This window comes from Schistocerca serialis, chromosome 10 (assembly GCF_023864345.2).
Source record: "Schistocerca serialis cubense isolate TAMUIC-IGC-003099 chromosome 10, iqSchSeri2.2, whole genome shotgun sequence".
Classification (NCBI taxonomy): Eukaryota; Metazoa; Arthropoda; class Insecta; order Orthoptera; family Acrididae; genus Schistocerca; species Schistocerca serialis.
Window position 1 is genome coordinate 163,927,658 of NC_064647.1, and position 24,539 is coordinate 163,952,196.

Here is a 24,539-nt window from a genome sequence, read left to right on the forward strand (position 1 = left end):
AGGTCGGATACCGCAACGATCTGACGTTATAGCTTGTTTTAAATGCAGAACCTTATAGCCTTAGGAGTGCATGTGTTTAAGTTCTCTCTTACTAATACCTTCTCGACAATGAGCCCATACACTAGAATAATACTTTAGAATTGATGCCGCAGATGATTTACGTAAAAGGCTGCAAACTCCGTTCGTATGGAGCTCCACCATGCATAAAGAATATCCGTTTCTTGTTCTTAACCGTCTCTTATATCATCACAATAGTTTCACATCTACTGCACACCGAAAACGCGTGCTAATCTCCTCAATTTCGCGCATCTGGAGAAATCTTGTGCTCTTGGATGGGTACTGGACAGCAGTTACATACTCGATTCGCTGTGTTCCTTTACGAAACGTGGAATGTAGAGGTCTTCTTCTGGTCAGCTGCACATTAAATTGGTGACGATGGCCGGTTGGAGTGGCAGAGCGGTTCTAGGCGTTACAGTCTGAAACCGCGCGACCGCTACGGTCGCAGGTTCGAATCCTGCCTCGGGCAAAAATGTGTGTGATGTCCTTAGGTTAGTTAGGTTTAAGTAGTTCTAAGTTCTAGGGGACTGATGATCTTAGATGTTAAGTCCCATAGTGCTCACAGCCATTTGAAGAACCATTACCCAGCGCAGATTTTTGCCAAGAGCAAGATTTATATGTTGTAGTTTCGTTTTCGAAATGTGGAGCTAGAGTGCGCCCAGGTAATTACTACTCCTCACATATTCCATGCAATGCCGAATGTGAATGTAAAACGTCAGTTTTTCCCAGTAGAAACAAGATTGTATTTAAAGCGGAATTTTATGTGGTCATGCAACAGAGCGGTTCCAAATTGTTCTGTTGTCACACGTGTTCTATCGATACTTATTAACGTTGACCGTAAAGTACGCAGAACATCTGCAACTCCAGCGGTCCAGTCCTCGGCCAGTTTGGTCGTTTCGCACGCCACCCTGGCCCGCACTGAGTGTCGCTGGCAGATGGCGGCGCCGGTCAGTCGGTCGTGGAGTAACGGCTACTCTCCTCGTTTTACTGTCACTGTTAATGCATGTCACCAAACCGAATATCGCATTAGAGTAATTTTGGGCCGCCCTATCGAGTGAGCACGTAAAATTCTGCTTTAAGAAATGATTTCTGTTTATACTGGGAAACAGACCAAAGTTTGGTGCAGCATGAAAAACATGATGAGCAGTACTTGTTTGGGCTGACTCCTGCTAGACATTGCGAAAAACGCCAACATAACTGTTGTAAGGTGTCAGGCAAATCCAACACCTTCCATGAAAACCCTGACATGATAGAAAATCCGGCAGTATGTCACATAGCTCCGAATAAATCCTGACATTAAATTAACCAAAGTAATACGATCAACGAGTGAGCAAATGGAATACCACAGACTAACACAAGAACGCCTAAATGCATGTCTTCCGAGGGAAGAAACGAGAACAGAAGCCAAGAGCAGAACCGTGTTAAGCTAGAAGGCCCTATGATAAGGGACGGACACCCACATCGCGGCTGACCGCCAGGACCACCCCCAGCCCATGTTAAAAGATAGAGCCCTCCAGAAGAACAGTATAGATCTTACTATAACACTAAAAGGGCTACACTAGCTGAAAGTTTTAGCGTGAGACTATACGCGTCTCTGTTACGTTGCAAACATTAAAAACATTGCCCCACCACAAAAAGTATAATGTTTCTCATTGGATGGACAGAACCTTTGTAGGCGGAGCTTAAGGTTAACATTGAGACCCTGATTGGTCAGTTGAAAACACAGACAGATAGCTTTTCTTAAACCAACTTCAGTAAATTGTAGTAAGGAGAAGTTAGAGAGAGTTGCTTCCGAGACGGCGAGGTGTGTGGAGCTGCGCCGCCCGCCGCACCCTGACGCTGCCTAACCAACGACAAGGTAATGAACACACGCGATGCCTCATAAGAGTCATAAGGCTTCACTCAGAACTGCAGAAGTCTCACATCCCCTTTTTGCGTAATACTAGTGTCGATCGTCAATTAAAGCTCATGGTATTCACATTTGCTACTAGAAGTTAAAATCTGAAACCCGATGATTTTTCTGTTATATAATTATTGAGAAGCCACATCAGCCACTGTAATTTACGACAAGTTAAATAAGTAATTAAAGATAATTGAGGGTCACTGTAGACCGTTTTGATAGTTTTCTCTTTTATGAAACTTAACTTAAACATAGATTATAGATGTGATATGGCATAGGTCATCCTTCGATCCATTGTAGAACTTGGAAACCCATTCAGGGAATATTCGTTCACATTTTTGTTGAATGCAGTTGGTTTTTATCATCCTGTATTAAAATATTTCCTTTTATCAATAGTGCAATTTATAAACAATGTTTTGTGAGTAGAATAAAATTTCCAATGGTAAACTTAACTGCTTTTTCGACGTTATTTTACCAGCGAACTAAAAATAGGAAAGCCTTGAACCCGTTCCACTAAATTTAGTTAGTATTAAGATTCTTTTACAGGGAGTGCAGTGGAGCTGACGCTGAAATCATTAAGTATTTGATTATATCATCGCTAGTCTCACTGAACTCTTCTGAACTCTACATGTCATGTGTGGTCTGGCGTCTCCTTACCAGCAACAGGTCCCATGTTCAAACTAGTCAATTCCCTAAAAAACACGCTCAGAGCGTCGTTGCGCGAAAGTAGTAGGGAGACGTGACTTAGAACAAACAGACACCACGGAGAATGTTAGACTGTTCGTAGGAGTCTGTGCTGGAAAATGATCTTCGACCAAAATAGACCATACTGTAAAGCAGATCAAATTGTTACGTAATGCGATTTCTTCATATTCTTGAATCATTTTTAATAAACAAAACATTTTGTCAATTTCAGTTATTAATTGTATGAAAATGCAAGTCGTTAAAACAAATTAAAATTTCTTACCAAAATGTGTAAGATCAAATAGAAAAAATTCTTTTTTTATTTCTTTATGTAGTTCATTTTCATGCGATTAGTGAGTGGAAACAAAAACATTTTACTTTCATTTCGACAAAAATGTTCAAATGTGTGTGAATTTCTAAGGGACCAAACTGCTGAGGTCATTAGTCCCTAGACTTACACATTACTTAAACTAACTTTTGCTATGAACAACACACACACACACACACACACACACACACACACACACACACACACCCAGGCCCAGTGGAGGACTCGAACCTCCGGCGGGAGGGGCTATGTAAACCGTGACACGGCGCCTCAAACCACGCGGCAACTCCGTGCGGCTTCATTTAGACAATTATGACACAATATCTTTGGTTGAAATTTCTATTTTATAGTAAACTAGCTTACCACCCGCTGCTTTGCTTATGTAGACTGTATGGTCTCAACATTTTTTTTTTTATTTAATGGAACTATGTTTTTCACAAAACGCAACATCACCTAAACTTTCCACGCTAATTAAGGCCATAGAAGCAGAGTCTTTTCCGGATGTACTTCTGACCAAAAAGCGGTTCTGGTAGCTGGAGCCGGAGCTCCTTGTTAAACTTGCCTTATGAGTTTTCGTGGTGGCAGTTGCATAGAAAGTCTCATCCCCTAACATACGTTTTCTTACAAGTCACAAACCGATTTTCATAAATTTAAATTAATGGAAAATTATTTATATTACGAAATACTTTCATAAAAATTTCATTCCCTATATCACTGTGTCGGCAACGGCCTTGCCGCAGTGGATACACCAAATCCCGTGAGATCACCGAAGTTAAGCGCTGTCGGGCGTGGCTGGCACTTGGATGGGTGACCATCCAGCCGCCATGTGCTGTTGCCATTTGTCGGGTTGCACTCAGCCTCGTGATGCCAATTGAGGAGCTACTCGACGGAATAGTAGCGGCTCCGGTCAAAGAAAACCATCATAACGACCGGGAGAGGGTTGTGCTGACCCGCGCCCCTCCTATCCGCATCCTCCACTGCGGATGACACGGCGGTCGGATGGTCCCGATGGGCCACTTGTGCCCTGAAGACGGAGTGCATACATCCCTGTGTCAGAGGTTGTATTTCCAAAAAAAAAAAAAAAAAACTCTGAAACACATATATTTTTATTTGCAACTGACAAGCGCAATACAAATTTTCACAGCTTTAGCTTTGAAAATGTTTTCATAGTGACACGCTATATTCCTATAAAAGCTTCGGGGCTGAACTTCGAAACAGACAGAAACACTTATTTTTTAGTTCTAACTTACAAGTCAAACTCCAATTTTCATTGATTTAAATTGCTCTAGTACTTCTTTAATAATGATTTATTTTCAAGAAAGCTTTCATTCACTGTTTGAGCTCCATACGACATCCGCCCAGTTAGCTGGGTGGTCAGCGCAACGGACTGTCATACCAAGGGGCCTGGTTTCGATTCCCGCCTGGGTCGGAGATTTTGTCCGCTCAGGGACTGGGTGTTGTGTTGTTTCTATCATCGTCATCTAATCCCCATCGACGCGCAAATCGCCGAACCGGCGTCAACTCAAATGACTTGCACCAGGCGACCTGTTTACCCCAGGGGAGGCCCTAGTCACACGACGGTTCCATTTACCTCCATAGGAGTTAAATTTCCACAATTGCTAAAACACGTATTTCTTTATTTCTGATCAAGAAACCATTTGCCAATTTTGGTTGCTGGATACTTAGCAGTGATAGGAAATCTTTTAATCTTCAATTCCGACTTCTCCGTACTTTCATTTTACTTCCTTTTTTTCACTACTGGCCATTAAAATTGCTACACCACATAGTTGTCGTGCTACAGATGCGAAATTTAACCGACAGGAAGAAGATGATGTGATATGCAAATGATAAGCTTTTCAGAGCATTCACACAAGGTTGGATCCGGTGGCGACACCTACAACGTGCTGACATGAGGAAAGTTTCCAACCGATTTCTCATACACAAACAGCAGTTGACCGACGTTGCCTAGTGAAACGTTGTTGTGATGCCTGGTGTAAGGAGGACAAATGCGTACCATTAAGTTTCCGACTTTGATAAAGGTCGGATTGTAGCCTATCGTGATTGTAGTTTATCGTATCGCGACATTGCTGTTCGCGTTGGTCGAGATCCAATGACTGTTAGCAGAATATGGAATCGGTGGGTTAGGAGAGTAATTCGGAACGCCGTGCTGGATGAACTGTGGTATCGTGTTGAAGATGCATGGGCAGCTGTACCTGTACACGCCATCCGAGCTCTGTTTGACTCAATGCCCAGGCGTATCAAGGCCGTTATTACGGCCAGAGGTGGTTGTTCTGGGTACTGATTTCTCAGGATCTACGCACCCAAATTGTGTGAAAATCTTATCACATGTCAGTTCTAGTATAATATTTTTGTCCAGTGAATACCCCTTTATCATCTACATTTCTTCTTGGTGGTGCAATTTTAATGGCCAGTAGTGTATTTATTCATTTTAGATCTGCTGCATACTGTATTAGAAAATAGATGTATGGGCACTAATCTAATTCTATAGGAAGTAAATTTGATTATGCGAATCCATGAGGACCCGTTTGTTAGGCATCAAGTATCTTGTAAATTTTTTTTTTCATTGTCTTGATAAAATTGTATGGAGAAACAAGCGCTCATCACTCTTACAGTGATCCTCGAATTTCCTGCTAAGGAACGAAGGAAGACATTGGGAGGTACTTACTTGTGCGTGAAACAAGATGGCGAGACAGAACGCAGAGAGAACACCCCGTGGCAGAAACATCTTGGCGGTGTGGCGGCGGCGACAGTCCAGGGAACGGCAGCTCTGTCCATTTATACGCTGCTCGCCGGCTGGTGTGCATCGGAAAGGAAACAAAACGTCACCGACGGGTGTTGCGTAGATACGCGGGTGCAGACCATGACCCGCGATTCGCAGCTGCGACGAGGTGACTCAGTGTCAAGCAGGAAAACCTGTAATCTCTCGCGAGGCGATAACACACCCCGCTACTGAGGTCAGCAGACTTATTTCATTGCGGAGCGGATAACTGGCAGACTCACGCGATCAAAGACCGCACCGTCCTTTAGGCAAGCCAGAACGGAAGCTCGCAAAAACCACAGAATAACACTCGATCGTAAAAAGAGACTGGTCTGTGTTTCTGCCACGGGTGACATCTTAACAGAGAGAAACAAAGTAACAAGATATGAGTACCAGACGAGGAAAATTATGCGTTACTCAATGACGTCAGTGTATCATTACATTTTCCAATCAACGGTGCAAAAAACCCTCTCCTTAAAATTAAACCAATAAACAGCGCTCGGTCGCAAAATTATTTGACCTAGGTTTCGGCCACTTCTAAGAGTGCCTTCATCAGAAATAAAACATTGAAACTGGCCTATAACATGAGCGCAAAGTTTTAGGGAAACATGTCTTTATAAGTTTAAGTACTGACTAGTAGTATAAAAAGAAAAGGCACAGTACTTACATGTCACGTATAAAGTAAATATTAAGCGATAAAGCTTTAGTCACAGAATTCTAAAATAGAAAACATAGAAGGCAACCCACTGTAAGCTGCTCACACCTATCGAGCTGCAGTAGCATCAGACTTAGGCGCCAAAAGTGCCATCTAGTGGCCGCAAATACAAACAGGCTTCGTAACATTCGAAATATAGACAGGCGAATATTGTGATGAACATTATTTAATATATGAAGTAAGAGGCAATATTTTATCTGTCAGCAGCAGACGTGGTAACAATTTGTCTACATAAGAGCTTAGAAGTACAGTTTAAAGCCTGAAAACGCCATAAGAATTACAAAGGGATCTGAATAACTCAGCGAGTAGAAATAACGATGTAATATGGAATGTAGATAATATAAACCATTTAATGAACAAGAAATTATAAATCGACTTAGAAAAAATATTTCGGTAACTGCACGAAGGAACACGAAATCAAATATCAAGCAACGGCTTTATACCGTTGAAGAAGCTTCTATTACGTAGCTGTAGCTGCTCATTAAGAAGGTGGCCATTTCGAGAAAGATGTTTAAAAACTTTATAATTCTTCGAGAACATTTAATCTACGCCTTTCTTCTCAGTGTGCAGAATGCTTAGGCGAGTGACCTGTAATCAGAGGGTGGTCGGCAAAATACTAATTCTGAGTGCTAGTACCATTTTTTCTTTAAAGATATTTGTATCTGACTGTAAAAGCACGTCTTGTTTGTCCTACGTAGTAAGAAGAGCAGGTGTCGCAAAGAATTTTATAGACACCAGAGTCTTTCAAAGGGGAACGGGTCAATTTTAAATTATGAACACATTTTTTTTTCAAACTATTATTGGTTGAAAAGGCAACATTACAGTTGTATTTATTACGAAGAAGGCGTTGTATCTGACAGAAGATGGACCCCAAGAAAGGAATAGAGAACTTCTTCTTTAGACTGGACTCAATGATAGAGGTGCCGAGTGTAGTAACTCTTTTAACAGTTTTCTTTTTAAGAATGCTATTCACTATGGCAGGTTCGTATTCGTTATTAACTCCTATCGTTTTGATTAAATTAATTCCTTCCTCGAATTTTTCTTTCGACAATAGAACAGAAGCAGCTCCGTGAATAGCCGGGTCAAAGAAAGCGTTCTTATGAGATTGTGGGTGCATAGAAGACGCAGGTACGATCCGATCGGTTTATGTTTCTTTACGAAAAATATTAACTGAGATTTTATTTTCTTTTACCGTAAGCGTAAAGTCAAGAAAATTCAATTGAAGGGCCTCGTTTTCGAATTCGCTGGTGAAGGATATTTTCTGGTTCAAGTTCTTTGAAGAGATTGAAAATACGGTTAATGCCATCAAAAACTCCTTTGTAGATGACTAAAATATCATCGACATATCTGAAATAAGAGAGAATGCCTATCGCTGTAGCTGAGAAACGGTTGAAGACCTTTACTTTTAGAGAGTTAATGAAAATTTTTAAACATCTTTCTCGAAATGATGGCCTCCTTCTTAATGAGCAGCTACAACTACGTAATAGAAGCTTCTTCAACGGTATGAAGCCGTTGCTTGATATTTGATTTCGTGTTCCTTTGTGCAGTTACCGAAATGTTTTTTCTAAGTCGATTTATAATTTCTTGTTCATTAAATGGTTTATCTTATCTACATTCCATATTATATCGTTATTTCTACTCGCTGAGTTATTCAGCTCCCTTTGTAATTCTGTAATGGCGATTTCAGCCTTTGAACAGTACTTGTAAGCTCTTATGTAGACAAATTGTTACCATGTGTGCTGCTGACAGATAAAGTATTGCTTCTTACTTCATGTATCAGATAATATTCATCACAATATTCGCCTGTCTATATTTTGACTGTTAAGTAGCCTGTTTGTATTTGCGGCTCCTTGCCTTCTGTGTTTTCTATTTTAAAATTCTGTGACTAAAGCTTTATCGCTTGATAGTTATATGTGACATGTAAGTACTATGCCTTTTCTTTTTATACTGCTAGTCAGTATTTACACTTGTAAAAAACATTCTTTTCCCTAGAACTTCGTACTTATGTTACAGGCCAGTTTCAATGTTTTATTTCTGATGAAGATACTCTTAGAAGTGGCCGGAACCTAGGTTAAAAAGACTTCATTTTGCGACAGAGGGATGTTTATTGCTTTAACTTTACGTTGCAACTTCTAACAACCCTACAAGGTCAAAAATTAATTGAGATTGTAGTATTGCTCACGCTGCTAAATATTGCAATTTCGGGCAACAACGAAGTTATATTATGTGGCAGGTGTCATTAGAGCACAGTTAATAAAGTCATTTCTTGAAATAATGGATAAAGTAGGCACTCATCTTTTCGTGTTCCTTACGCTGGTCTCGTTGTGAACTCATGGCTCAATCGTTGAAAATCTAGGTAGTGATGATTCCAAGCTCGGATGCAAAGAGGCCTAGGTGCTATTCTGCGATATTCAAAAGTTTTATAGATGTGTTTCATAAACCATTCTTGAAGATTAAACTTTTGCAAGTTAGGACAATGGTGATGTAAAAAAGTAATCAGCACTCCGAACTTAAGTTACACTTCTTTTTTTATTGCTTTTGTTGCAATATCACGTAACTCGCTCCAAAATATCACTTCACAATATAAAACATAATTGAAAATATCTTCCTCACTGTTAAAGTTCACATTTCATAAACTGACTACAATTTGCGTCTTTTTAACATGACGACCAAAACTTGACTCTCTAATAACCGCTTACGCGCCCAAAAATCAGAGTTACAAGTACGTCAAAGATCATAGTGACAAAAGAAAGAATACTCGTAAGAATAATATCATTGCAATATATACATATCGACGTATTGAAGTACCTCTACATTAATGAAATCGAATCTGAATGTTGTCACAGAAATATGTTAACTATTTTACAGAAACACAGTAGAATATTGCTGGTATCGAGAGGTTGAGTTGAGGTGCAGTAATGGTTACGTAATTCAAGTACCATTACAAACTGTCGCTGACTTTAAGAGCTTTGCTTAAAGTAATTATAATAGCACGAAACACACATATCCTACACATCTGATAGTGCTTATATTAGTCCTCGTGGTGCATATGTGGAATTTCGATGAAGTGGAAGAGAACAATGTGCACAACTCACTAAAGCCATATTTTTTACATTTGAGGTCAATTTCGCAAGCAAGTAGTCCGATAGCAAGAGCCACACTAATTACATTTTCAAATCATGATACGGGTATGTCAATGTCATTACCTGCCTTTCGCCAGACGTATTGCGAATTCTTTGCTGCAAAAAATGGACTGTAAATCAGAGAGTAAAGTTTGATTATGAAATAACGATCATGTATTTTCACTTGAGGTTTGGCGCGTTGTAGCGTTACAAAATCAGCAGTCCTCCTGATATAGAACTCATATTGGCGAAAGAAGTAAACGTCAGGGTTGGCAATATTTTGTTGTTTTCGGTGGCAGTATCTTCAGCGTAACAAGTTTGTTCGTAAAACTTGTATCCGACCAGGAATCACACAACAACAGGCTCTTTTCACTTGTGGCATTGTCGCCAAGGAATGAAGTTAGAAAACATTTACTGTGTTCTTTATTCATTTTCCCAATTTTGCTGCCGCCACATGAATGTTTCATGGGCAGGTTGTTTGAAGTTTGTTTGAAACATTCGGGCAAATTGCCTTATCCCTCCTGAAAGCAGATGTACGCCTTGTCTGTCAGTTTTTCTATCACTCCAATTGTGTAGTTGTGTTCAGAGTTACGCACAGACTGCAACTAACTAGCTGCAGTTTCCCCTCCTCTATGAGACAGTGCTGATGATGATCTTTCGTACTGGAATGATGACTCGGGTCATCATTCCAAAGATTTCCTTTCTCGACACTCTGCTCTGTCAGATACGTGATCACTGCCTCTACAGACTGTTGTGGCTTCTGACGTATGCCATCATTGTGTTCTATGTCCTCGCGGGTGCCAAAGGTAGTAAAATGCCTGATCAGTTGCCATATTCAGCTTTAAGGCTGACGACGAAACAATACTGAAGCTTTGAAATTGTCCAAGCCAATCATTTTAGACGCTTCCAGTGCCCACATTTGCAGATGCCAATATTGTAGATGCATACCATCTTGCTCTATCAAATTTGGATATTAGATGCTATTTTACGGTTTGTAATAGCGACAGTCTGTTTCCTTTGAAACGATCTCCTGCTCGCCTTTTGCTAGACGCATAATTTAAAAATAGTCTGCAATTTGATTTACTTTTAAAGGACTTGTAGTGCTTCATTAGTTGGCTATAAAAATTTAAAACTACGCTTCAACAGTCTTTATGAATGTTCTCTAGTACGCTGTCATCAGTATCTTCTAAAACGCTGGGCCTCGACTGTTTGGGAGGAGACCGTTTGTACTCACTTTGACCGACTCTCCATGTTGCTCTGGAGACGAACGTCTTGTCTGCTTGAACACCGACCACCAGATTCAGCTTCCATCTGTCCTTCAAAATCAGTGTATCTACTAGATCTACAACTTTGCTTCCGCAGTTTTTTCTCGAAGTTCGGGGCTTTATTGTGAAAACCGTACAACAAATTTATGAATTTAAAGAAAAATGTTATTATTATGTTAATTAGAGACGTTGACGCTTAATCAGTGTTGTAAGATTAGTGGTACATCATCATTGCTAAATTCATTGACTCTGGTAAAAGTGTGCCCATACACTGCACTAACCTCACTCTTCTTGATACAAACATGCCTTTCCAAAATATTGAGAAAGCAATTGCCAGCAACAGTATCCTTCGCTATATTTTAAAATCTAATAAAGCACGAGGTCGGGCCCTTTAAAAAGCAGGATCGTATTTACCAGAATTTGTTTATTTCGCACCGACCGTTATACATGGCTTTTTCACGAGTCCGCAAATGCAGTGATATTTATGTTTGTGCTAGAGACACATTCAGCCAAAAAATAAACGGTGATCACATTTTAACAGATCAAATAGTTTTCAAAGAAATTTTGTAAAGTGAAGAATTATTAAAAACTGAAATTAATCTGCCAGAGACAGTATCTACTTTTCATGTGTTCTACAATCATTGAAATTGTATATAATGATACTGATTTTTTATAATGAGACTCATATCTCTTACTAGTAATCCAAATGTAATACCTTTTATTAACAAATACTTGCGTTTACTTATTTTTCCCAATACTCCACTACCAATCGGTGACTGATCGGGACCGAATACGAATTATTCACATGAGTCGACCAATATATTTTAGCATACAACCCATAATCCTAGGAACATAATCGAGTTTCTGGAGCTCACATCATATGACTGCCTAACAAGGAACCCCTTGAATGGGAGGTCGCTAAAGGCCAATGATGTTTACGCCCCACATATTGTCTACAACGCAACCAGGTATTGACTGCTAATGGTAGCAGAGGGAGGGACTGTGGGTAATCAGTGGTGAGCACAGCTTCAGGTTACGTGGGTAGTTAAACTGCTTAGTCAAGAAGAAACTCACATAAGTGATACAGCGCTAGTGATGTCGATACAAAGCACAGCAACGGCAGAGACAAACAAAGCAAACATTGCGTTATGTCTACAACAGTTGTCGAAGTTGACATTTCGTCAGAAAGGAATCCAAAGAATGAGAAAGCAGTGGTAGATGAACTATTAGCGTTTCTGCAGATGAGTTCAGTGGGATGTGTGGTGTCGTATATGCTCGACTGTGGGGACGATGTACATGAGGAGTAGAATGATGACATCAGGTGCTTAACAAGTGAAAGTGATACAGAAATAAGTATCGAGCCACGTAGTTCATGATCCTTGTCGGGCAGGGAGCCACAAATCCCGTCTCCAGTGAAACGTACTAAAGTACAATATTTGTCCAAGGAGCGGGCACTAAACATAATTACGTACTAGGAAGATGACCCGCAGCATAGTAAAAGAACAATTACGAACAGATTTAGAATACTTCCGCCGCAGTATGACCGAGTAGGGCATTAGAGAAACTACGGATATTCAAAGCAGGACAAGGCCTACTTATTACAAAAACTGGTGTTTGCGCGTTTGAAGGATGCTCCTACAGTTCACCGGATGTGCGTAATAGTAAGCCACTACGTTATGCACATAAAATTGCGCGCGACATAGATTACAGGGATTTGGAGGGAAGCTGTGGATGGTTACATAACTTCAAACAACACTACAGAATTGGAAGACGTAAGACAACGAAATTTCAATTTGATGATGCGCATAACCTTCGGAATCGGCCCGAAAATTTGTAAATGATATAAACAAACTTATTCCAGCGTTCCGTCAGGAATCTGTTTTCAGCTCCGACCAATCAGGATTTGAAGAGGAAATGCATGTGACAATAACCACGAAAATTAGAGGCACCAAAAGAATATTTCAACATCAGTTAACATTATAAATACAATTATGTCGACTATAAATCTGAATTGTAAACTGACTGGAAAATTATTTATGGCGCTGCGGGAGATTGGAGGTGCCCTGCCCGCTACGATTCTTTCTCGTGTGAGTGATCTTTCAAGGGCAGTAGGAACGTTTAGGTCACAGCAAGGAGGGCCAGCAGAATGGGCATAAGAGAACTATAGTTATGGTTTGAGCACTGCTTTTGACCTATAGCCGGTCAAAATAACATGCTTTTGGAATGAGATTTCCACTCTGCAGCGGAGTGTGCGCTGATATGAAACTTCCTGGCAGATTAAAACTGTGTGCCCGACCGAGACTCGAACTCGGGATCTTTGCCTTTCGCGGGCAATTGCTCTACCATCTGAGCTACCGAAGCACGACTCAGGTCCGGTACTCACAGCTTTACTTCTGCCAGTATCTCGTCTCCTACCTTCCAAACTTTACAGAAGCTCTCCTGCGAACCTTGCAGAACTAGCACTCCTGAAAGAAAGGATATAGCGGAGACATGGCTTAGCCACAGGCTGGGGGATGTTTCCAAAATGAGATTTTCACTCTGCAGCGGAGTGTGCGCTGATATAAACTCATAGGAGACGAGATACTGGCAAAAGTAAAGCTGTGAGTACCGGCCGTCAGTCGTGCTTCGGTAGCTCGGATGGTAGAGCACTTGCCCGCGAAAGGCAAAGGTCCCGAGTTCGAGTCTCGGTCGGGCACACAGTTTTAATCTGCCAGGAAGTTTCAACATGCTTTTGCTTCATTCCTGGTCTACGTATAAAAATCATATACCTTTTAAGCAAACAGTTCATACCGCCTGGAACCGCTGGACAAATTCGGCCTCAGGATGTTCGCTTTTCCCGTGCCTATAAAACGGATTATCGCACTACGTGCAGCTACACCTTAAAGGACAGCCACTTTCACGATATGTAATACATATATACCATAGAAGGGCGATCTCCGAACCTTCCAGACCCTCATTTTCTGTCACTTTCAAGTGAGCCTTACTGGTGTTTGAACAGGCCGTCAGGGCGCTACGCGTTACGCTGCTGACGGCCTCTGTAATAGTATTGGGTTTCGGATGCTCTGTATATAAAATATTTGTCATAAAAGAGAGGAACAGACATCAAGTTGTAGTTGGTAAAATGTTATGTTTTTGTAATGTGCGTCTACACAAAGACTCTCGGATGTATATAATCTCATATTTGATAACCATTACCAAAACCCACTTTCGTGTATCCATTTCCCCCCATTTTTTAAAATGTAAAGTTAGGTCCCTTAGGTATTTGTATCGAAGAATCAGATTGCGTGAAGGCAATCCGGGTAAAATGTCAGGCTCAAGCCACCTTTGCGTAATCAGACATTATTCCCCCTGAACACAATCGTGAATCGACGCAACGCACTTCAAAACTCTGCTCTCTCTTTCTCTGAGTTGCACCAAAGTCGGCTAAGAAATTGCTGTGAGTGCAGAATCTAGTATAAATAACATTATCATTATTAACATGGTCTAATCATATGCATCACAAGATGCATCTTAGGAGTACACCTACGCGGTAGCGCGCCTTTGGGACTTCAGACTGGTTCTGATAGGTCTATTATATTACACGATTCGCGCGGGATATACCTGTCGCGAATCAGCGCATGCGCTCTTAGCTTCGTTAACGCATGGAACTCGAAGGAGACTGTTTTGTTGCAAAGTTTTCATGCAGACTAAAAAAATTTCTAAAATAAATTATTAAATTATATACTTAGAGAGGAAGCTGATCGCTATATTAGAGAAAGATGCATGTTAAACGCAAAATACAATTTCAAGAATGAAATTGTCACTCTGCAGCGGAGTATGCGCTGGTATGAAACTTTCTGGCAGATTAAAACTGTGTGCCGGACCGAGACTCGAACTCAGGATCTTTGCCTTTTGCGCGCAAGTGCTAAAATACAATTACTTTTATTTATACCACATTCACAGCCCGCACGGTGTACACAGTACTTTTTCCGAATTGACACTTCAATCCAACGACAAGCAAACTCAACAGAGCTCTGTGGAAGAGACAAGTTCAATCGATTCCCATGGTTCCAACATGTTCTTCAAAACAATCTTGAAAAATTGGGGCCTGCTGACACGGTTGGGATCATGAAGTCCATGAATGGCTGCAGATGGTCTCCAAGCAACTGGATATAAACACTACCAACCAATGATCAGTTCAGTCGGACCACAGGACTCACCAGGAAAGTATTTGGGCTCGAACAAACACAAATACACTAAAATCGTGTGAGAAATAATGTAAAGGTCTCTTATTGTACTAGTGATACTCCTCTTCTGCAAAACTCTGCAGTCGTCCGTTAGAGGCCTCTGCGTATGCCATGCAGCATTGCACACCGACCTGCCGGTACGCCAGTCGGGACCAGTAGGGACGGCGCAGTGTGCCTCTCAAGTTGCCTTTTGTGACATTATTTGTGTATTGAAGCGTCAGATGGCTCGGCGATTGGTAATCAATCCTGCTAATGTATTGCGATTGGTTGAGATGAAGTTACGAAGAACCCTTCTTTGTGAAGATGGTATTGGTGTAGAAGACGAATCATTCTCATGTTTTCTGGTAACTATTATAGTGCAGAAATATGAGCATAAGTTAGAAACAGATACTGTTGTACCACTAACACATAATGATGATGACAGGGATGATAATGACGAACAGCTCACTGCAGACGGTAGTGCTACGGCAAGTGCGGGAAGAGACGATGGAAGCAGTGCCAGTCAATACCAACCGTCTCCCAAGAAGAAGGTTAAAGTTGCAAGTATCATCACGGCGATTGATATCAGCACACTGGAGAACATGTACGATGATTATTACGTAAGAGGTTTCGACAAAAGATACTCTAAAGTGAAGTCTAAAAGCAATATTAAAAACATACTGGATTACGTGGCAAAGAAAAGAGAAGGAAATACAGTTTTTAAAGGAAATCGTACACTGCTGTTCAAGACCATCAAGGAGCGTGTAATGGCGAAATTCGATGAAGCGCGAGAATGCGGTTCCGCCGTTCATTATTGGCATTTACAACATTGGGCATTGGACGTAGCCAGAAATCTCGGGTGTACAAACTTTACAGCTTCACTAGGATTTATTACTAATTTGAAACAGGAGTTTAGGATAACATCACGCCTTATCACTATGCTCCAAGCACGAAAAGATAACGATGACGAAGAAGAGCTGATTGAAAGAGCTCAAACGTTTGTTGCTGACGTCAATGAGCATGTCATGAGAGAAAACATCGATATTAGTTCTGTATGGAACTGTGATCAGAGTCAGTTCAACTATGAACTTTCCTGTGACAGAACACTATCCATGAAAGGGGAGAGAAACACTGTCGCGATGTTGCAATCAGTTAACTGTGCAACACATAGTTACACGACCGATGTTGCTATATCAATGGACGGATGATTGGCACACAAACTCTATATCTGTTTCCAAGAATCCAGTAGAAAGTTTGGACCCCGCGTGTCAAGGGAAATAGAAACGCGGTGCCCTCCAAATTTCGTCGTCGATCCAAGTGTGAGTGGGAAGATGACGAAACATCATCTGAAGACGTTTTTTCTGTCAGTTTTGAATCCAAATTTGTCGAGAAAGTCATTAGTACTTTGTGACTCTTGGTCTGGACATAAGGATGAACGAGTACTACTGGAAGCATCTGGCGGAAAACATGTAGATTTAAAAATCATTCCGCCTAAAACTACAAAATATGCACAACCTCTGAATGTGTATTTCTTCAGGCAATATAAAATATATGCCAAGAGAATAACAGACTTCATTAAACTACGTTCCAGTAATATTCAGCCGAAATTGCACGACAGATTTTTTTATCATGAATATGCATTCTGTCATTTACAATCAGTTATCTGCGGGAGTATACAGACCAAATCATCGAAAAGCGTGGCAGAACGCTGGCTACTATATTGGTGAACCAGTGAACAACTTCAAAAGTGTCAGTGACGTGCCGTTCAACACTGATATTATAGAATGTGCAAATACGCCATGCGATCAACTTGCATTTCTTCACTGTGCGTTTTGCAGTCATTCGTATTGCTCGGAGCATTTTATTGACATTCCGCATTTACATTTATAGTTAACAGTTGCATACCAATGCTGTATGTTGGACTGGCCAACGCCAATGGGAGGGGGTCAGCGACTGACGCCACAACCATCACACATTACTTATGTATTTCCATAATTTTGGCAGATTAGAAGATTAAAATGTTCATTATTATTACTGGGAAAGGGTTTCTGGGACATTTTAGTAAAAAATAAATAGTTTTTTACACTTATTTGTAGTAATTTCACAATTACAAGGATTGCTCAGTTCACATTCAGAACACTTTACAATACGAACTACTTCCTGCAAGGCAGATATACTTCCTGCAAGAAGTGCAACCCTTCATGTGCTTACGGTCTTTGCTTCTGGCGCATAAGTAACAGCGTCCTTTCTTTGGCAGATTATGCACAGCTGCACGTGTTACTTTCCGTCGCGGCTCCGTAACGTTGTTTCCTTTGCTCACAGCACCTTGATTTTGATTACAGTCATACCCAAAAGTTGATAACGCTGTAGTGTATTTTGAGTGTAGGCCTACAGCATTTTGAGCGCGTCTTTTCATGTTGAGGTCACAAAGTTCACAAGCAAGATCTTTCAGGTACTTCTTTCTTCCAGTACTGTTTGAGCTTTCGGATAGTTCACCACTAAATTCATTGTCTGAACTCTCAAGCAAATTCGTAATTCCGTCATCTGTCGATTTCATGTTCTTGTACATTCTGTCAAATGCCACAAAGATATTACCTTCCGCTCACCACACTGTTTACCGGTTGACTGCAAGTGGTGATTGTTGACCGTATACACCTTCAGTTATAACAATCGCTGTAACTCAACAATGAGTGTAAACCAAAAGTTGTTCTTATTGTCGATTGTAGCAATTATAATTATGATAAATGTCATGTATTTATTAAATAAACTACTGAACACGTCAGGAGTTTTAGCCTAAAAACTTCGTTGGTGTCAGTTACTGACCCCACCCAATGGTATGCAACTGTTAAGATTGCTGCATTGCGTATGGCGTCTACAATTACATCTACAGTGATATCTAGAGCACGACTGCAGTTTTGCAGAAAAACGACACCCACCAGCACATTCAGAGGTACATAATGATCCTGTAACCAAACGTCCATACAGATCTGTTTGTTCGGGCCCAAGTACTTTCCTGGTCAGTGCATGCAACCCACACCATTTTGGAGCGACCGCAGTGTCTTCTTGACGGGTCCATGGCTTTGAGAGGTCTGCGCGACACTCGAACCCTCCTGTCAGCTCTTACCAACTGAAATCGGCTCTCATCTGACCAGGCCACATTTTTCCAGTCGTCTAGGGTACAACCGATAGGACCACGAGCGCAGGACAGGCGCTCCAAGCGATGTTCTGCTGTCACCAAAGGCACTCGGTCGGTCGTCTGCTGCTGTAGCCCATTAACGCCATATTTCGCCGCACTGTCCTAGCGAATACCGTCGTTGTAGAACCCAAATTGATTACTGCTGTTATTTCACACAGTGTTGCTTGTCTGTTAGCACTGACAGATCTTCACAAATGGCGCTGCTCTCGGTCGGTAAGTGAAGGCCTCAGGCCGCTGCCTTTTCCGTGGTGAGAGGTAATGCCTGAAATTTGGTATTCTGCACACACTATTGACACGGTGGATCTGGGATATTGAATGCCCTAACGATTTCCGAACTAGAATTCCCATGGGTCTAGCTCCAACCACCATTCAGCATTCAAAGTCTGTTAATTCCCGCTGTGAGGCCATTAACTACGTGGGACATCTTTTCACATGAATCACCCAAGTCCAAATGACAGCTCCGCCAATGCACTGCCATTTTATACCTTGTGTTCGCGATACTACTGCCATCTGTATACGTGCATATAACTATCTCATGTCTTTTGTCACCTCAGTGCATATACTGGATCATCAAAAAGTCAGTATAAATATGAAAACTTAATAAACCACGGAATAATGTAGACAGAGAGGTAAAAATTGACACACGTGCTTGGAATGACATGGGGTTTTATTAGAACAAAAAAAAAAGTATTTCTAGATGTGTGAAACATCTCTTGTGCGCGTCGTTTGGCGATGATCGTGTGCTCAGCCGCCACTTTCGTCATGCTTGGCCTCCCAGGTCCCCAGACCTCAGTCCGTGCGATTATTGGCTTAGGGATGCTGAAAGACAACATCTGACGCCAATGCCTCACCATAACTCCGGACATGCTTTACAGTGCTGTTCACAACGTTATTCCTCGACTACAGCTATTGTTGAGGAATGATGGTGGACATATTGAGCATTTCCTGTAAAGAACATCATCTTTGCTTTGTCTTACTTTGTTATGCTAACTATTGCTATTCTGATCAGATGAAGCGCCATCTGTCAGACATTTTTTGAACGTTTGTATTTTTTTGGTTCTAATAAAACTCCATGTCATTCCAAGCATGTGTGTCAATTTGTACCTCTCTATCTACATTATTCCGTGATTTATTCAGTTTGCAAATGTATACTGACTTTTTGATCACCCTGTATATGTGTTTGTATGTACAGCTTTCAGCCGAGAGCCAAAAATAGATCAATAGATGCTTGTCCTTCCACCTCAGTGAGTTTCGAGTTGACTGTTTTTGTACTGAATGGAAACAAGTTTTTTTTTTTTTTTTTTTTTTTTTTTTAAGGACAGGGGAAATGTATTGTAAAATAAGTTCTATGTAGACACTTTCATAACGAAAATAAATTGCTGAAACTTATTCTAGTGCAAAATTGTGTAAGAAGAAGCAATTTATTCCCCTCCACCATAATATCTGAGTGCTCTAAAAGCTTTTAGTCGAAGCAGGTAGAAGCAAACCTATTCAATAAAAATGTGCTGTCTATTAACTTGCTGGAAGGAAACTTGTGTTACTTTTGAGTTTAATAATGGAACCTTTTAATTCAGTAAGTTTCAAATTATTTGACTTTCTATCTGTCAAAGGGGGACAGAAATGAAAATAATCCAATTTTATGACGATATGTTACACATAAGTTACTGTTTAAGTGCGTAAATAGTAAGGTACACTTGGAGTTAAGTTTCTCCTTGACAACTGCTATTTTGTAAAAGACTTTCTATTTTAGTGATGCATGAAATTTAATATGTGAGACTATTACTAACTCAAATCTGTATATTAAAAAACTCAAATTTTCAGCAAATAGACATATTTACTAATTAATTTGCGACGTGAATCTAAAATGACTGGTGCCAGAGAACTACCAGGACCGATGTCCTCTGCAGCTTGGTCCCTTTAATCCTTAAACCAACCAACCGACCAGAGAACTACCTTTTAGGTTAGAATCAGTATTTAGGCATATGTTTAAAAGAATTCAAAATAGCAGGGGAACTCCAAAAATGCTTAAGAAGGTACAGAGGAGCAAGGTTAGCTTATTTCGTCAAAATATTAGAAGATTGGGTAAGAAGAGCTTTTTGTCTACTAGGAAAATTTAGAGATCTCTGAAAAATAGAAATCCTATGCCTATCTGAGCAACACATAATCATGGGTTTACACATAAAAGATTACACTGTAGCGGTGTACTCACGCAGAACTAATATGGGAGAAGGAAGAGATGTTACATATTTACATAGAACACAAGTTCAGAAACGTAGAAAAAAGTAGATTTTGTGGTGATCAGCACATATAAGTGTATCCTTTGAATTAATACTGAAAAATAATTTACTTTTGATTCTAACTGCATGTCGATCCCCACTGGGAAAGTTTGAACAGTTTATGAGGAATCTAGATTCTTTACTATGCTGTCTGTCAGACAACAGCAAGAAGTTAATAGTCTGTCTAAAGGGCTCTGATAGGAAAAGTGATATGGAAACCTTATTTGGGTCCTAAAAATTAAACTCAGTAGTTAACTTTCCAACAGATGGATAAAGACAGTAGGGCCTTAAGTGTTATGTTCTCTTCATTAAAGCTCAAAGTAAGACAATTATTGTTTATTCAGTAATAAACACTCTCTCTGATTATGATTCACAGTTAGTATAAGTAAAATAGTGCCTTGAAGTATAGATACTCCTCAGTGGAAATCAGAATAATTAATGACCCTAGGACAAATGTCCTTGAAAATACTTTACAAGAGGTTATCTTTATAATTAACCAAATAATAACATAAAATTTAACCTATTTAATGATAACTACATATAGTTTGAAATTAGTTTTCCACATAAGCTGATCAGGAAAGACATTAAACAACCACATAAAAAAACTATGGATCATTAAAGCGATTAAAGCAGCTTATGAAAGGAAAAGGGAAATGTATGTGTTGACAAGAACAGGTAGAGATCCTATGGTAGTTGCAAACTACGAAAACAAATCAAAATTACTAAGATAAGTCATTAAGAAATCAAGGAATACACACATAATGTCAGGAATCATTAATCTGACAACAGAGTTAAGGCTGTATGGAATGTAAGGAAATGACTAACAGGACAACCAGCCACAGAATGGTGTAACGTCACTACCAGACTGAATGGAAGGGCTATAAATGATGAGTCACAGGTAGGAAATGTAACAAATTATCATTTCGTAAATATATTAGAAAGTATAGGGAAACGCAGTTCAAGAGAAAAATCGCTGTGTTGTAAAAGCAACTCTCACAAAATTCAGTAATATGAATCTATCACCAACTTCTCCTTCTGCATTTAAGAACGTTGTATATACGCTCAACAATGAAGTCTCATCTGGGTTTGGTGGTGTTTTCTACAGGGTACTAAACATTTGTTCAAAAATGGTTCAAATGGCTCTGAGCACTATGGGACTCAACTGCTGAGGTCATTAGTCCCCTAGAACTTAGAACTAGTTAAACCTAACTAACCTAAGGACATCACAAACATCCATGCCCGAGGCAGGATTCGAACCTGCGACCGTAGCGGTCTTGCGGTTCCAGACTGCAGCGCCTTTAACCGCACGGCCACTTCGGCCGGCACTAAACATTTGTTCCCGTACAATAAACCCTGTCTTATCTTAAATATGCAATGTATCACTGAGGTACTGAAATGTACCCTTGTCAAACCCCTCATTAAGAAAAGTTATGAGAAAGAAGTGAATAACTACCGACCTGTGTCACCACTGACATTTTCCAAAATTTCTGAGGTGATGTGCTCTAGATTAGTATCTCACCTAAGCAACAATAATATCTTTGGCAAATCACAGTTTGGATTTCTGAAGGATTGTTTTACTGAGAACGCCATTTACATGAGTCACCAAACTTTACAAACATTTAATAATAAATAGCGCCAGTTGGTATTTTCTAAGGCGTTATCTAAGGCACTGGGCTGTGTGTAGCACAGCGCTCATCAATACAAATTTTGGTTTTATGGGATTGATGGTACAGCTAACCAATGGAGAATGTCGTATGTAACCAAGATAATCCACAAATATGTACTTAGTAATACAACTTGTTTGATCTAGGGACGTTATTCTAACTGGGGAGCAATCTTATGTTAAATATATAGAAAAAAGCAGAATTATTTCTTTTTGTAGATGACATTAGTATTGTAATCAATCGAGGCATATATACAGAAACAAAAGAAATGGTAAACATTGTTCTTAATACCGCCACCGATCGTTTTTCTGCGAATAGTCTGAGTCTCATTTTTAAAAAGACAACATATGCAGTCCTGCATACTCAGTGGTAAGTGTAAGAGTTGGCGAGCGAATAATAAATTTCATGGAAACTTCAAAATTCTTAGGTGTCCACATTGATGATAATCTAAACTGGAAAAAGCACATTTTGCAACTCGTAAAACAACTTATTTCAGCGCTATTTGCTTTTCGAATCATGAAAAAGGTGCTCACCCAGGATCATCTTGTAGACATATTTTTAAGGAGTTGGTATTCTGAGTACTGCTTGTTATAAATAATACACAATAGTTCAAAATAAACAGTGATGTACATAATTACAACAGCAGAAGGAGAAATGACATTCATTACTCCACATTAATGCTGTCTTTGTCTCAGAAAGGGATGTACAATGCTGAAAACAAAATTTTTGGTAACTTATCCAGTGACAACAGACAGAAAATTAATATTTGAAAACAAACTGAAAATGTTTCTCCTTGACAGCTCGTATTTCGCAGATGAATTTCTGTTATTGTAATGTATAGAAGAAGGTGCTTGGTAGGAATCAGTACCTCACATCTGTATGTTAAAAAAATTGTAAATATTCAGCATGCAGCGGCCGAGCGGTTCTAGGAGTTTCAGTTTTGAACCGCGTGACCGCTACGGTCGCAGGTTGGAATCCTGCCTCGGGCATGGATGTGTGTGTCGTCCTTAGGTTAGTTAGGTTTAAGTAGTTCTAAGTTCTAGGGGACTGATGAAATGGCTCTGAGCACTACGGGACTCAACTGCTGTGGTCATAAGTCCCCTAGAACTTAGAACTACTTAAACCTAACTAACCTAAGGACATCACACACATCCATGCCCGAGGCAGGATTCGAACCTGCGACCGTAGCGGTCTAGGGGACTGATGACCTCAGATGTTAAGTCCCATGGTGCTCAGAGCCATTTGAACCAACCATTCAGCATGCAGCAATATTTAAGAACTAAATTGCGATGTGAATGTAGAACGACTCGTTGCACTTCACTACGATTTGACGTGCAAATGGTCCATGGAATATGAAGCTAACTAATTAGGCAGTAAGCAGCTAAATTCTAGGAAATTGTAAAAGGAGAAACTAGAAAACTGAAAAACGAAGTTTGTGCTCTGAAAAAGAAATCACGCGGGGAACTTCCATTCGGTTATTGGCGATAACACCACTTTAAACTGACATTATATAATTGAGGAAAACCGGTCTGTGTTCAGTTAGCATCTTCAGGGTTATCTGCCTTTGGAAAAAACTTTGCCAGTTGAAATTTTTTCCTGCAGACATGAAAGTTCAAACATCTATTTGTGGCTGTTTTCTTCTATATTGTGTTAACCATAAGAATAGACCTGATGTAAACATTACACCGTGTATTCTTCCGCGTTATCTAGAAACTCATTGGATTTCGTTTCACGTGAAGCGGAAGCCACGCTGTCTCGAGTGCACAGTCAAGTACTGTAATGAGGATAAGTTTTATGGTGTGCGTTACGCGCACATCGACGGGACAGCAGCTTTACGCGCTATTGTAACTTGGAGGTCAAAGGTCAGCCAACAGGTCCGCGTGACCTGCAGCTGCAGTTACGACGTAAAAAGACACTAGCACAGAAACAGTATAGCGTCGAATGTCATTTAAGGGGAGCCAGAGGTGGTCAAATCCAAAAAATTACGATTTTTTTTTTTTGCTACCGAAAATTAATTTGAACATTCCTCTTTAATGTAAAGTTTGAATTATTGTTCTACTCGCCCTAGAAGTGGAGTTATTACCATTTTCCCCCACGCCTGCAGAGGAAATGGGCGGCCGCTGAATGCATCTAACACCCTCTCGCGACTTCCTGGCGAACTGCTTTGGATTTTCTCGGCCTGTTACGCATACAGAGTCTTATGTTACGCATACAGCGCCTTATGTTACGCATACAGCTTACTCCTATTTTCCTCAGAATTTCGAACATCTTGCTCCATTTAATATTGTCGTACATATTTGTTCTGGTTACGATGCAACGTTTTAGTAACCGTGTATATAAGAAGAGGA

The 24,539-nt window shown here is 40.2% G+C and overlaps 1 protein-coding gene across 2 annotated transcripts in view; it reads right to left on the reverse strand.

Moving 5' to 3' along the window:
- Window positions 1-24,539, reverse strand: part of LOC126425077 (gamma-interferon-inducible lysosomal thiol reductase-like) — a 362,141-nt gene that overhangs the window by 39,380 nt on the left and 298,222 nt on the right. Inside the window, exon 1 of one of the 2 annotated variants that reach the window (XM_050087988.1) lies at window positions 5,656-5,812. The exons of the other annotated variant lie outside the window; for it this stretch is intronic. Coding sequence (XP_049943945.1) covers window positions 5,656-5,715 — 60 coding nt within the window. The 5' untranslated portion in view covers window positions 5,716-5,812. Of the gene's footprint in view, window positions 1-5,655; window positions 5,813-24,539 lie in introns of those variants that run through there. 2 annotated transcript variants of the gene reach the window in all.